The following is a 13,839-nucleotide window of genomic DNA, read 5'->3' on the forward strand; positions in this document are numbered from 1 at the left end:
CCATATGAGCCAGCAATTTGAACCCTAGGATTACACTCAAAAGTACTTAAATGAAGTCATAAGGGTGGGGCCCTATTCTGATGGGGTTAGTGCCCTTATAAGAGGAAGACACCAGAGGTCTCTCTCCACCATATGAGGACACAGTGAGAAGGCAGCTGTATGCAAGCCAGGAAGAGAACCCTCACAGGAACTCAATCAGCTGGTACCTTTCTCTTGGACTTCTTAGCCTCCAGAACTGTGTGCAATAAATTTATTTTTTAAGCCATCCACTAAGGGGGGTGGCATAGTGGTTAAGTTTGCACACTGTGCTTCAGTGGCCCGAGGTTCGCCGGTTCGAATCCCAGGCTCAGACCTACACATTGCTCATCAAGCCACGTTGTGGAGACATCCCACATAAAATACAGGAAGACTGGCATGGATGTTAGCTCAGGGACAATCTTCCTCACTGAAAATTTAAAATTTTAAGAAGGGGCTGGCCTGGTGGCATAGTGGTTAAGTTTGCACACTCTGCTTCGGCAGCCCAGGATTCACAGGTTCAGATCCCGGGCGTGCACTAGCACCACTCATCAAGCCACACTGTGGCGGCATCTCACATAAAATAGAGAAAGACTGGCACAGATGTTAGCTCAGTGACAATCTTCCTCAAGGAAAAAGAGGAAGATTGGCAACAGATGTTAGCTCAGTGACAATCTTCCTCACCAAAAAGAAAAAAGAAAGAAAAGCCATACACTCTGTGGTATTGTGTTATGGCAGCCTGAGCTAATACACCATTCAATGGGAAAAACAAAGTCTTCTCCAAAAATGCTGTAAGGAAAACTAGACATCCACATGCAAAAGAATGAAGTTGCATCCTTACCTTATACCACACAAAAATTAGCTCAAAATGGATCAAAAACCAAAACAGACGACCTAAAAATTTAAGAGTCTTAGAAGACAACACAGGGGCAAATTTCCATAACCTTGGAGTTAGTGAGGATTTCTTGCATACGATAACCCAAAGCACAGGCAACAAAATAAAAAAATAGATAAATTGAACTTCATAGAAATTAAAAATCTGTGCATCAAAGGACACTATTGAGAGTGCAGACAGACAACTCATAGAATGGAAGAAAACATTTGCAAATTATGTATCTGATAAGGGATTACTATGCAAAATATATAAAGAACTCCTACACCTCAACAAAAAAGAATAAAGAATCCAATTAAAAACTGGGCAAAGGGCATGAATTTCTCCAAAGACAAACGGTCAATAAACACCTAAAAAGATACTTAACATCATTGGTCAGGAAAATGCAAATCAAAACCACAATGAGATGCCACTTCATACCCAATAGGATGGCTATTATCAAAAAAATGGAAAATGAGTGTTGGCAAGGATGCTGAGAAACTGGAACCTTCCTGCATTGTTAGTGGGGATGTAAAATGGTACAGCTGCCGTGGAAAAATAGTTTGGCCATTCCTCAAACAGTTAAAGAATTACCATATGAGCCAGCAATTTGAACCCTAGGATTACACTCAAAAGTACTGAAAGTAGGGATTCAAGCAGATACTTGCACACCCATGTTCACAGCAGCATTATACACAATAGTCAAAAGGTAGAAACACCCGAGTGTCCATCAACAGATGGACTGATAAGCAAAATGTGGTATCTACACACAGTAGAATATTATTCAGCCATAAAAAAGAATGATGTGCTGATACTGGCAACAACATGGATGAACCCTGAGGACATCATGCTAAATTAAATAAGCCAGACATAAAAGGCAAATGTTGTCTGATTCTACTTATATGAGGTACCTAGAGTAGGCAAATCATAGAGACAGAAAACAGAGTAGAGTGGCTGGAAGAAATGGCGCATGGAGTGTTATTGTTTAATGGGGACAAAGTTTCTGCTTGGGATAACAAAACAGTTCTGGAAATACATAGTGGTAATAGTTACACAACATTGTGAATGTATTTAATGCCACTGAGCTGTACACTTAAAAGTGATTAAAATGGTAAACTGTGTTATGTATATTTTACCACAATTAAAAAAGGCAATTATCAACTCTCTTAAGTGACACAGAAAAGTATGACTCAGTTATTGTTTTTAAATTTACCATATGTAAAAGAATCTATGTGGCATTCTCTCCAGTGTGAGTTTTCTGGTACTGAGGAAATAGCAGAGGTGAAGATCCTAGTGCTACGATGACAAGGCTGTTTTCTTTTTAAATGCTCCTACATGTGTCTGAAAGGAAACTTAGACTAAATCAGCAGCAACGAGGTCTCTTTCTCTAAGTAAGGGAGGTTACAGGAGCTTTCCCTTTTTGCTTCCTTACTCTCTCTCAATTTGTCTAAAAGGAACATGCACTGCTTTTGGTTTACGAAGAGGTTTTTTTAATTAGACAGAAATGCCCTTTGACCTGTGACATCGCTGTGTGGACAATAAATAAAGGGGTGGGTGGGTCATGTAGAGCAAGTGCGCAGAACTCACAGGCCCTCCTCCACTGTCACAGGGAGAGGGGTTCCTGCTATGGATCCTCTGATGCAGGAACACAGTGGACTGTGCTGGAACGCCTTCCTACGCTTGCCATGCTTGCAGGGCTTCTCCCCTGTGTGGCTCCTCGGATGTTGAACAAGTTTGGTTTTTGGATGAACGCTTTCTCACATTCGTTACATTTACAGGGTCTCTCCAGTGTGAATTCTTTGATGTTGGATAAGGTTAAAACTTTGGGTAAAGCCTTTGCCGCATTCTTTACACTCAAATGGCTTCTCTCCAGTGTGAGTCCGACGATGTCGGATGAGGATTGAGCTGTCACTGAAGGCTTTCCCACAGTCGTTGCATTTATAGGGTTTCTCTCCAGTGTGGATCCTTTGGTGATATATAAGGGAAGGGTAGGCGCTGAAGTGTTTCCCACACTCGCCACACTTGTAGGGCTTCTCCCCAGTGTGGATCCTCTGATGCTGGAACATGTTGGAACTGTGCCGGAAGGCCTTGCCACACTCGCCACACTTGTAGGGCTTCTCCCCCGTGTGGATCCTCCGGTGCTGGATGAGGTAAGCGCCCTGGCTGAAGGCTTTCTTGCAATCACTGCATTTGTACGGCTTCTCTCCATGGTGTGACCTTTGGTGGTGGATGAGTCTGGAACTGTTGTGGAAGGCCTTCCCACACTCACCACACTTGTAGGGCTTCTCTCCTGTGTGGATCCTCTGATGTTGGATGAGGTGTGTGCTCTGGCTGAAGACTTTGCCACAGTCATTACATTCATAGGGCTTCTCTCCAGTATGGCTCCTCTGATGTTCAACAAGTTTGGTTTTTTGGATGAAGGCTTTCTCACATTCGTTACATTTATACGGTTTCTCTCCAGTGTGAATTCTTTGATGTTGGATAAGGTTAGAACTTTGGGTAAAGCCTTTGCCGCATTCTTTACACTCAAATGGCTTCTCTCCAGTGTGAGTCCGACGATGTCGGATGAGGATTGAGCTGTCACTGAAGGCTTTCCCACAGTCGTTGCACTTATAGGGTTTCTCTCCAGTGTGGATCCTCTGGTGATATATAAGGGAAGAATAGGCGCTGAAGTGTTTCCCACACTCGCCACACTTGTAGGGCTTCTCCCCAGTGTGGATCCTCTGATGCTTCATGAGGTTGGGCCTCCGATTAAATGTCTTCCCACACTCATCACACCGGTAGGGGATCTCCCCTGAGTGCATCCTCCGGTGATTGATGAACTCGCAGCTCTGGCTGAAGGCTTTCCCACACTCATCACACTTGTAGGGTTTCTCTTCACTGTGAAGCCGCTGGTGCTTGACAAGGTTAGCACTGTACCTGAAGGCTTTCCCACAGTAACCACAATAATGCAATCTTTTCCCAATGGGAATTTTCTGATCTTCTTTAACAACTAAATTTGCACTGAAGATTTCCCCAGAATCATGAACTGTATTTGGTTTTTTTGACCTGTGTACACGCTTATGGTTATTGAGGTATGATCTCTGTTCAAAACTTTGTTCACATATGTCACACTTGTGAGGTCTCTGATCAGGAACAGGGCTTGACTCCAATGTGAGGCTTCCCCCAGACTCCTGGCCACTTGCATCATTGGTCAGTGTGACTGGCCTGGGGCCTCTCTGTGCCACAGGCTTGTCCACGCACTCTTCCGGCTCCCCGGCACGCTCACATTCCTCTCTTGGCTCAGGTCCTTGGGGAACAGTCTGCCTGAGTCGGCCCAGTTCTCCACCATCAAGCATCTTCCCTGAAGTCAACTCCTTGTACTCAGTCCTGGTCTCATGAGCTGAAACAACAAACAGAACATCTCAGAGTCACCTGTTCTGACTCTGGAAGGAAGGTGTGAAGATGCTGCTGACCACCTGTGGCATACCAATTCCATCATCCCCAAAGTCACACCACCTTGCAGGGATGAGAGCCTGGAGCCTCAAGGCTTAAAGACCTCACCCAGGGCCATGGCCACATGGCAGCACAAGCCTTTAAACACAGATCTGACAACTCTAACATCCACACCCTTCCTGCCTGCCTTCTGCCCACAACCCCTGCCTGAGTGGGACTGCAGGACACCTGTCCTCATTACAAAAGGACAGAGATGGAGGCTTCACAGCACCATGGAAACCAACGCAAGGAGGGGCCCTGAAAGGCATGGAGGACATCTGACTGACAAAGAAATTAAGGCCAAGGAGCATAAGGCTGACTAACAGCAGCTAATTCACGCTGGAAAACCAGTCACCTCCCCAGGAGGGCAGAGGGCTGAGTTTGTGCCAGCTGTGGAGGAGAAGGGCGGAGCAACAGAGGCCGGGGTGCCTCAGCTCCCCCTAGCAGGCCACCCCATTCCCACGGCTCTTCCCACAGGTCTGAGGCGTCGCCCAGGTGAGCCACCAGTACCTTAAACTCAAGATGCCACAGAGAATGCTTCCTGGTGCTCAAGCCTCCACTCCTTCCTTCCCTGACTAGATGCTCACACTGACTCCACTTGCAGGAAAACACCCACCAGAAACGCATCCTCTGTGAGCCAAAAGACACATGCACAATGCCATGATAAGTACAACCAAATGTCCTCTACAGGTAGAATGGAAAATGACTTGTGGTGTGTTCACACAACAGAGCAGTGGATGGCAACGAGAAAGAAGAAACGCACGCAGCATGGTGACCCTCCCAGGGTTCAGATGCCCCACCCATGTCCAGACAGACAAGCCCCAGGGCAGAGCAGCCTGCAGGAACAGAGAGAAGGGCCCTGTGGGGAGCAGGGGAAATGACAGAGGAGGCCCAGTGGGCACCCAGGGAAACGGAAACATTCTGTATTTTGATATAGAGGCTGGCTTTTTGTAAAACTTCACTGAGCTCTAAACAGGGTCTGCCCCATTTCTGTAGGTATTTGTATTCAAATAAACAAATTTACAAGAGAAAAATTCAAATCCTTTGAGTCAGGAATTCCTTCCTAGGACTTTATCAAGACACGTGCAAAAGGATGCTCATCAGCCTTGTTCATGGCAATGAACCTAAAGAACACCATTCCCACTGGCACTTCCAGTGACAGCAGTGACCGAGACTCGTGGGTACTGAAATGGAAACAGATTTAGTGAAAAAGTCGGGGAGACAGCAATGCACATAGGATCACTGCACTCCTGTTAAGAAGCAACGCTTGTCTACAGAGGTGGAACTGACGGTGCTAGAAAAGGGACACAGGGCACACAGGATCACTGCACTCCTGTTAAGAAGCAACGCTCGGGGGCTAGCCCCGTGGCCGAGTGGTTAAGTTCACACGCTCTGCTGCAGGCGGCCCAGTGTTTCCTTGGTTCGTATCCTGGGCGCCGACATGGCACTGCTCATCAAACCACGCTGAGGCAGCGTCCCACATGCCACAACTAGAAGGACCTACAACGAAGAATATACAACTATGTACCAGGGGTCTTTGGGGAGAAAAAGGAAAAAAATAAAATCTTAAAAAAAAAAAAAAAGCAACGCTCGTCTACAGAGGTGGAACTGACGGTACTAGAAAAGGGACACAGGGCACACCGGATCACTGCACTCCTGTTAAGAAGCAACATTCGTCTACAGAGGTGGAACTGACAGTGCTAGAAAAGGGACACAGGGCACACAGGATCACTGCACTCCTGTTAAGAAGCAACGCTCGTTTACAGAGGTGGAACTGACGGTGCTAGAAAAGGTACACAGGGTACACGCCAGAACACACTTGTATCTGAGGGTGAGATTTGGGTGACGTGTATCCTCACTCTCCTGCAATGGTCTATGATTGTCAAGTGGGTTAGTTCACAAGAGGGGAATGAAGCAATGGTCTCCATCACTATGTCCCCATCTGAACCCCTCGTAGGGCATGAGCTCTAGAGGGCAGGGCTCCACGGGGTCTCATGGACCCAGCCTTCCCTCACAGAATGCCCTTCCCTCTTCTCGTCTGCCAACACTGTCCCTCTCACTTACCTAGGAGATTCAGCTCAAGAAATCCCACTGAGATACCAAGGCTGAAGAAGGTGACCCAGGTTTCAGCAGAGACCACTCCCAAGGCTGCCATGCTGACCCTGATGCATCTTCCTTCAAACTCCTGAGTCATTAGACACACACCTTGGACCCTGACAAATGCTTGTTCAGCAACTGAGTTAGGGAAGCAGCCCCACGCACCTGAGCCATCAACTTTCTGTCGCTCTCTCCCCTCGACGCCCTGTGTGTCCAGGACCCATGGCTCATTCCCTCGCTCCAGCTGTGTGATCACTCCAGGCTTGGGACCTGCAGGCCCAGCTCCTGGGAAGAAGGGGACTGGGGTTAGTACCAAGGATGTAGGGCTGCGCCAAGCATGGTCTCACCGTGGGACTGCAGGGGGAGGGGGGAACACAGGTATAGTGGGGTGACAGAAATCTAGACACTCTCTGGAGGGCTGGGGTGGTCATGAAGATGAAGATCTGAGCATAAGGAACAAGAGCACAGGGGGCTCTCTCCACCAGGAAGTGTGCAAATCCCCCTGGGGAGGGGCCTGCCTCGGGTCTGAGGCAGTGGGGCAGTTTTATCCAGCTCAGAGGAGGGAAGGGCTGACCCAGCCCCACCCGCCCCCCTCCTCTGCACACACCAGGCTGCCTGGGTCAGCAACACTCATCTCTGGGTGGTGAAGCCCCCAGCCTAGCCCTGCTCAGCCCCCAGTCTCCAGGGCTGTTCCCTGAGCAGCATCCTAGGGAGGGACCTTACCCAGGGAGACCAGGTTCCTGTAGGTCTCCAGCATCACGTCCCTGTAGAGGCCCCTCTGAGCAGGGTCCAGAAGGCCCCACTCCTCCTGAGAGAGGAGCACAGCCACATCCTCAAAGGTCAGCTCGGCCTGGAATGACAAAGGCTGCTGCAGGCCCAGGTGTGGCTCAAGCTGGCCCTGGGGCAGGGGTAGCAGAGGCATGCTGGGGCAGCAGCACAGGGGTGCCCATAGGCATAAGCCCCCAACATGGCCCAGGGGGGTGTCCTGACCCTTTAGCCAGTGAGCCAGCTATCCAGGGAGGCTGTGGGAGTCCCGGGCGACTCTTCCTCTGCTTAGCGCCCCAGACCAGAGATGCCCGATAATGTCTGCTGAGGCAGAGCAGGCAGGGAAGCCCTGGGTGGAGAGCTCACATCTCCCGGGCAGGACAGACACTCACCTGGGGTGGGGCAGACAGGTGCAAAGCCGCCATCGCCTAGTACCCTGGACTTCCGCGGGGTGGTAGGCAGGAGCCAGTCACTCAGGTGCTGAGGGAAGAGAGAGGAACATATGGAGGCCCAGCCTGGCCCCTCCTGCAGTGGCTTCAGGGCCTCACTCACGCCCAACAGGGCTGGCCTCCCTGGCAGACTCCACTCCCTGCCTGAGGCAGCCCTGCCCAGCCCCACCCCCCCGCCTGGATGGCCTCCCTCTTCTCGTGGGACCTGCCCCACCCCTGCCTTCCCCCCCTATCCCACCACTCCTCCCTGCAGAGGAAGTTGCCTCATTCAGGAGGAGGACGGAGACACTCACTCACTTCATATGAAGGAATAAAGACAACACATTCAGGGTTGAGAAGGAAGTAAAATAAAAAATCAATAGAAGGCATAGAACAAAGACAAAGTACAGAAGGTAAAAATACAAAACTAGTACAAACAAGTCCAACAGATGAGCAATGGTGAGAAATAAAAGGATTAAACTCACCTACTGGAAGCACAAGACTCTCCAATTAGACACACAAAATGCACCCGTACAACCGGAAATAAAATAACCCAAGCTGAATATAAGACAGATGAAAGAAACACCAATCAAAATAAAGCTGTAATAGCTATAGACCTTTCCGGTGTCTTTAAAGCTCTTTATTGAAGTACGACATTTACACAGAAGAGTGAGTAAATCCTCAGCACACAGCTCAAGGGGCAGTCACAACAGGCCCATGCCCATGGAACCAGTGCCCAGGTCAGCCCTCCTGCCCCTGCAGGCCCCACGTCCCTCCTGAGCTACTGAGGGGAGCCTCTCTCCTGACCTCCACCACCACAGATCCACTGTGCCTCTGGGGAACTTTACTAGAGGGCCTCTGCCATCTACACTGCTCTGTGCCGGCTTCTTCCCCTCGCTGTAGTGTCTGTGAGCTTAATATGCATTGCTGCATGTGTTTAGTGATACTTATACCAATGAAAACAGAACTGAAAGTAAAAAATCATTAATAGGAACAAAAATGGACACCACATATTAATAAAAGGAAAAATCCACCACAAAGCTGTAATTACAAGTATGTGCGTATCTACCAACAAACTCTTGAAATGCAGAAAGCTAAAGCCAACTGAAGCAGCAAAGAGGGACTGGCAAACCCTCCCCTGGGATGAGAGGTTTTAACACACTTCCCTCAGAAACGAGTGGATCAAGTAGAGAATATTTACTTAAAACACAGACAATACACATTTTTTCAAGATGTACACTGAATATTATAAAAAACATCACATACTAGGCAACAAAGAAAGTTTCAACAAATTCCAAAGGCTGATATCATTCGGCAAAACATTCTCTGACCATATTGTTGTTTTAGTAGAAATATATGATAGAAAAAAATAACCCCTCCAAGAAAAACATAGAAGCAGAAACCAAGGCAGAAATGGAAACAAAGGCTACCTAGGGGAAAATGTGCTTCTGAATATACTTATTTTAACACAAGAAAGACTGAAATAAATGATCTAAGCATTCAAGAAGAAATCAGACAGAATAAGAAAGTAATTCCAGGAAAGATGATGAAAGAAAATAAAGAAAACATGACTTAAAGAAACATAAAACAATCTCAACACCTGTTCTTTGAAAATGCTAATAAAATACATAAACATCTGGCAGGTCCAAGCCGGGGCAGGAAGAGATGGAAAATGAAATACTATTAAGAACAAAAACGGGGACACAATGCTAATGCCACACACACAGCAGTGGTTCTCAGTGTGGTCCAAGACCCTGGGGTTCCCAGCACTCCAGTCTGTTTCCATAACAGTACTAAGATAACACAGCAGAGGCACTCACAGGAGTCAGAGACAAGGCTGCTCCCTCCCCTGCTGCTATCCAACATCTACCAAAGATCCTAGCCCATGCAGCAGTCACAGAAAAAGAAACACAAGCCATAAGGATTGGAAGAGAATAGCCGAAACGGCCATTATTTGAGAATGATAAGATCATCAACATAGAAAATCCAAGAGTCTCAACTCACTGTTCGGATGATCAGAGTTCCCCAGGATTGCCATATACAAGGTTAATACAGACTAATCAATACCACTCCTATATACTAGCAATCAGCAACCAGAAGCTGGCATTCACAACAGCTGCAACAACTGTATGGCACCTTAGAAGTCTAACAAAAAATGATAAAATTTTATTGAAAGGCATTAAAAAAAAAGCGTATGGAGAAGCAGCCAATGTTCATAAATAAGAGAACTCAATATCATAAAAATGTCAGTTCTCCCCAAATCGATCTATTAATCCTGGGCAATCAAAACTGCAAAAGGATATCATGAAATCTGACCAAAATGACTCTAAATATCACAAGATTAACGATCCAGGATCAACCAAGGCAATGCCAAAAAAGAATGAAGGACAGGAGGGCCTGCCCTACTAGACATCAAGGCTTATTGTTGGGTTCTAGCAACAAAAGTGAGGTCCGAGCATAGGAGAGAAGATACTGCAATAGATCCAGGCACATGCGAAGGACACACCCGCAATGCAGCAATGGGCTATTCAACAAATTGTGCTGGCACAACTGATTTTCCACAGGAAAATAAAATTAGAACCCTGCCTTCTTTGGCACACAAAAATATATTTCAGGTGGGTTGAAGACCTAAATGTTCTTAAAAAATGCTGATAGCTAATATAAGGAAATAATATGCAAAAAACACAGTCCAAAAAGGAAAAGTTGTTTACTTTTACTCCATCAAAAAAAATCTTCTGTACAAGACCCTACAAAATTAAAAGATGACCTGCAGAGTAAAAGAAGCTATTTGCAAATGTATATAACAAAAGACAAATATACAGAATATATTAAAAAATACAAAAAGGAAAAGACCATTCTATTGAAAAAACAATGAACACAGGATGTGACCTGGTAAATCACAGATAAAGAAATCAAGCTGCCCAATAAATAGCTGAAAGATTTTCAACATTATTAAGAATTAGATAAAGGCAAATTAAAAGAAGACTTCTCTCCCCATAAACTGGGGAAAATATAAAATTCTTCACAATATGCAATGTTGAAGACACAAGGAAACATGGAGACTCTGAGTCCCACAGGACTGTAAGTTAGTACCGTCACTCTGGAAACACTGATAAAGCTGAAACCCTGCAAACCCCTCAGTCAGGAACCTAACTCTAGGTATGTGCTAGGGCAACTCTGGCTAATGCACACATAAAGACACACAAGAACATTACCGCACGCCTGTGTACAAGAGAAAAGGGAACGGCCTCAATATCCATCAAGGAACAGGCAAGGTCACAGTGTTTGAAAGGAATGAACCACATCACTGTCACGGAGACACAGCACAAAGCTGCAAGGTTGAGTAAGGCTGTTAAGTGTAGAATGTCAATAGTACCATATGCACGTAGATTTTAAAATACAGAAACACTACTAGGTGTGTAGAAGAAAATGTGCTGACAGCAAAATAATCAACAGAGTGAAAATGCGCCTAAAGAATGGAAGAATATACTCGCAAACATATGTCTGATAAGGCGTTAAGATCCAAAAATACAAGGAACTCACACAACTCAACACCAAAGAAACCAAATAATGTGATTCAAAACTGGGCAAAGAACCTGAATAGGTATTTCTCCAAGAAGACATACAGATGGGCACATGGAAAGATGCTCAGCATGACTAATCATCACGGAAATAAAAATCAAAACCACAGTGAGCTATCACCTCACACTTGCTGGAACAGCTGTTATCAAGATGCAAAAGCTAACAGGTGCTGGTGAGGATGTGGAGAAAACGGAACCCTTGTGCACTGGTGGTGAGGGTGTAAAGTGGCGCAGCCACTGTGGAAAACAGTATGGAGCTTCCTCAAAAAATTAAGAATAGAACTACCCTATGATCCAGCAACCCAAGTTCTGGGTATTTATTCAAAATAAATTAAATCTGGATCACTCAGAGAGATATCTGCACTCCCATGTTCACTGCAGCATCATTCATGATAGCCAAGACACGGAAGCAACCTAAGCGTCCATCCATGGATAAATGGATAAAGAAGATGTGGCATATAGACATATACAATGGAATATGACTCAGCTATAACAAAGAAGGAAATCTTGCCATTTGCAATAACATGGATGAACCTGGAGAGCATTACGCTAAGTGAAATAGCCAGACAAAGACGAATACTGATCATCTCATCTGTGTGTACATAGTCCAACTCACGGGAGCAGAGAGTAGAATGGTGGCTGCCAGGGTGTGGGGTTGGGGAAAAGGGACAGCTGCTAGTCAAAATACAAACTTTCAGTTATGCCAGATGAGTAAGATCTGGAAACCTGAGGTACAGCATCCTGACTGCAGTTAACGACACTGTATTGTACACTTTGAAATTTGCTAAGAGGGTAGGTCTTAAGTGTTCTCACCAAAAAAGAAAAAAAACAAAGAAAACGGTATCTTTGTGAGGCGATGGACACGTCAGGTTGAACGTGGTGATTATTTCATTTACAAAGTACACGTTTAAAACATCAGGTTGTACACCTTAAATGTATACAATTCCCGTGTCGATTGTATCTCAGTAAAGCTAAAAACAAAACTGTTGAAAGAATACTGTTCAAAACAGGGGTTACCTAACGAAGCGAACGGGACTAGGACTCTGGGTCTAAGAGTAATCTCCCTCAACAGTTTTCTTAAATTTATTACAAAAAAAAAAAAAAAAAAAAAGAGGCTTGGGGCTGGCCCCGTGGCCGAGTGGTTAAGTTCGCGCGCTCCGCTGCAGGCGGCCCAGTGTTTGGTTGGTTCGAATCCTGGGCGCGGACACGGCACTGCTCGTCAGACCACGCTGAGGCAGCGTCCCACATGCCACAACTAGAAGGACCCACAACGAAGAATATACAACTATGTACCCGGGGGCTTTGGGGAGAAATAAAATCTTTAAAAAAAAAAAAAAAGGCTTGAAACAACTGTGGCAACAAAGGAACTGGCAAGCCCAGTCACCAGTGTTTGCTAATCCATTCACTGTATTTCCTTCCATTTTAAACTTTCCTTAAAAGGGTTTGTTTTGTTTTGTTTTCTAACATACACTAAAAGCACAAAACCGTAGGAGAAATGAAAAGGTTTCCGACCTTGAATAAAGGCCCGTGCGAAGAGAAACCAAACTGCGGCTTCAGGGAGGAGGCCCCGGAGCGCCGGGAGCAGAGGCGCGGGGAGGAAGGTGGGCAGCTCGGCGGGGCGCGGGGAGGGCTGAGAGGGGCGTCAGGGGAAGGGGGTGTGCGGGCATCAACTGCCCCGCCGGGAGCCGGGGCGGATGAAGCGGCGGGAGAAGCGGAGCGGCGGGGCGGGAGAGGGACAGACAGCCCCGAGCGTGCGCGGGGCGGGGGCGCGGGGCGGGGGCGCGGGACAGACAGCTCCGAGCGTGCGCGAGGTGGGCCGGCCTGCGGGGCCGGGGTGGGGTTAGGGACAGACAGCTCCGAGCGGGCCGGCGTGCGGGGCCGGGGCGGGGCGAACCCCGAGGGGCCGTCAGTCCGTGAAGGGCGCGCCGGCGTGGGGCGGGGTCCCGGGGAGAAGGGACGCAGAAGCAGCCTCGTGAGGCGCCCTGGAAGGGGAGTCAGGCAGGGAGGCCGCGGCACGGGAGGCGTCGCTGACCCGGGGCGGCCCCGACCACGAGCCTCGCGGCAGTCGCGAGGGGAACGTCCGCGCCCGGCCCTGACGGACCCACACTCACCTCAGCGCCGCAGAGGAACTGCCGCGCGACCAGGCCCCGCCTACCCAATCAGCCCCGCCAATGGAAACCCAGCAGGAAGTGACGTAAAGCCCCGCGCCTTGGGAGGAGGCGCCCTTGGGCCGCTCTGGGAAACGAACTCCACATCTCGGTGGCCGGCCTCCTCGAGGACTAGTAAATACAACGCCGTAAATCCGGGACACTGCCACCAGGTGGCAGGCCAGAACCATGACCTCGAGGCCTCAGCACGGATTTCGGATGCTAACAAATTAGAGTAATTCTTTTTTTAGTTGTCTCTTCCTAGTGAGGCGCTAAAGGCACTACAACCAAGATCCGACTTTCCTTTACACAAAACCACAGCCTTCCTCAGGGCCACGTGATCACCCAGAACGTTGAGTGAAGAGGATACTTACTGGTCAAAGCCCATTTCAGAGTTTAACTCGCTGCCCTAACTCCTGTACAAAGGGCCCAGTATCCACTCAGAATGAGACTCCTCGGGA

The 13,839-nt window shown here is 47.6% G+C and overlaps 1 protein-coding gene across 1 annotated transcript; it reads right to left on the reverse strand.

Moving 5' to 3' along the window:
• Positions 1-2,508: 2,508 nt before the first annotated feature.
• Positions 2,509-13,401, reverse strand: ZNF34 (zinc finger protein 34). The gene is made up of 5 exons (XM_046642074.1): positions 13,343-13,401; positions 7,615-7,702; positions 7,181-7,307; positions 6,623-6,742; positions 2,509-4,268 (listed from the first exon to the last, which is right to left on the reverse strand). Exons 2-5 carry the CDS (start codon positions 7,645-7,647, stop codon positions 2,659-2,661), a joined length of 1,890 nt encoding a protein of 629 aa, XP_046498030.1. The 5' UTR covers positions 7,648-7,702; positions 13,343-13,401; the 3' UTR covers positions 2,509-2,658.
• Between the last annotated feature and the right edge of the window lie 438 nt (positions 13,402-13,839).

This window comes from Equus quagga, chromosome 16 (assembly GCF_021613505.1).
Source record: "Equus quagga isolate Etosha38 chromosome 16, UCLA_HA_Equagga_1.0, whole genome shotgun sequence".
Lineage (NCBI taxonomy): Eukaryota > Metazoa > Chordata > Mammalia > Perissodactyla > Equidae > Equus > Equus quagga.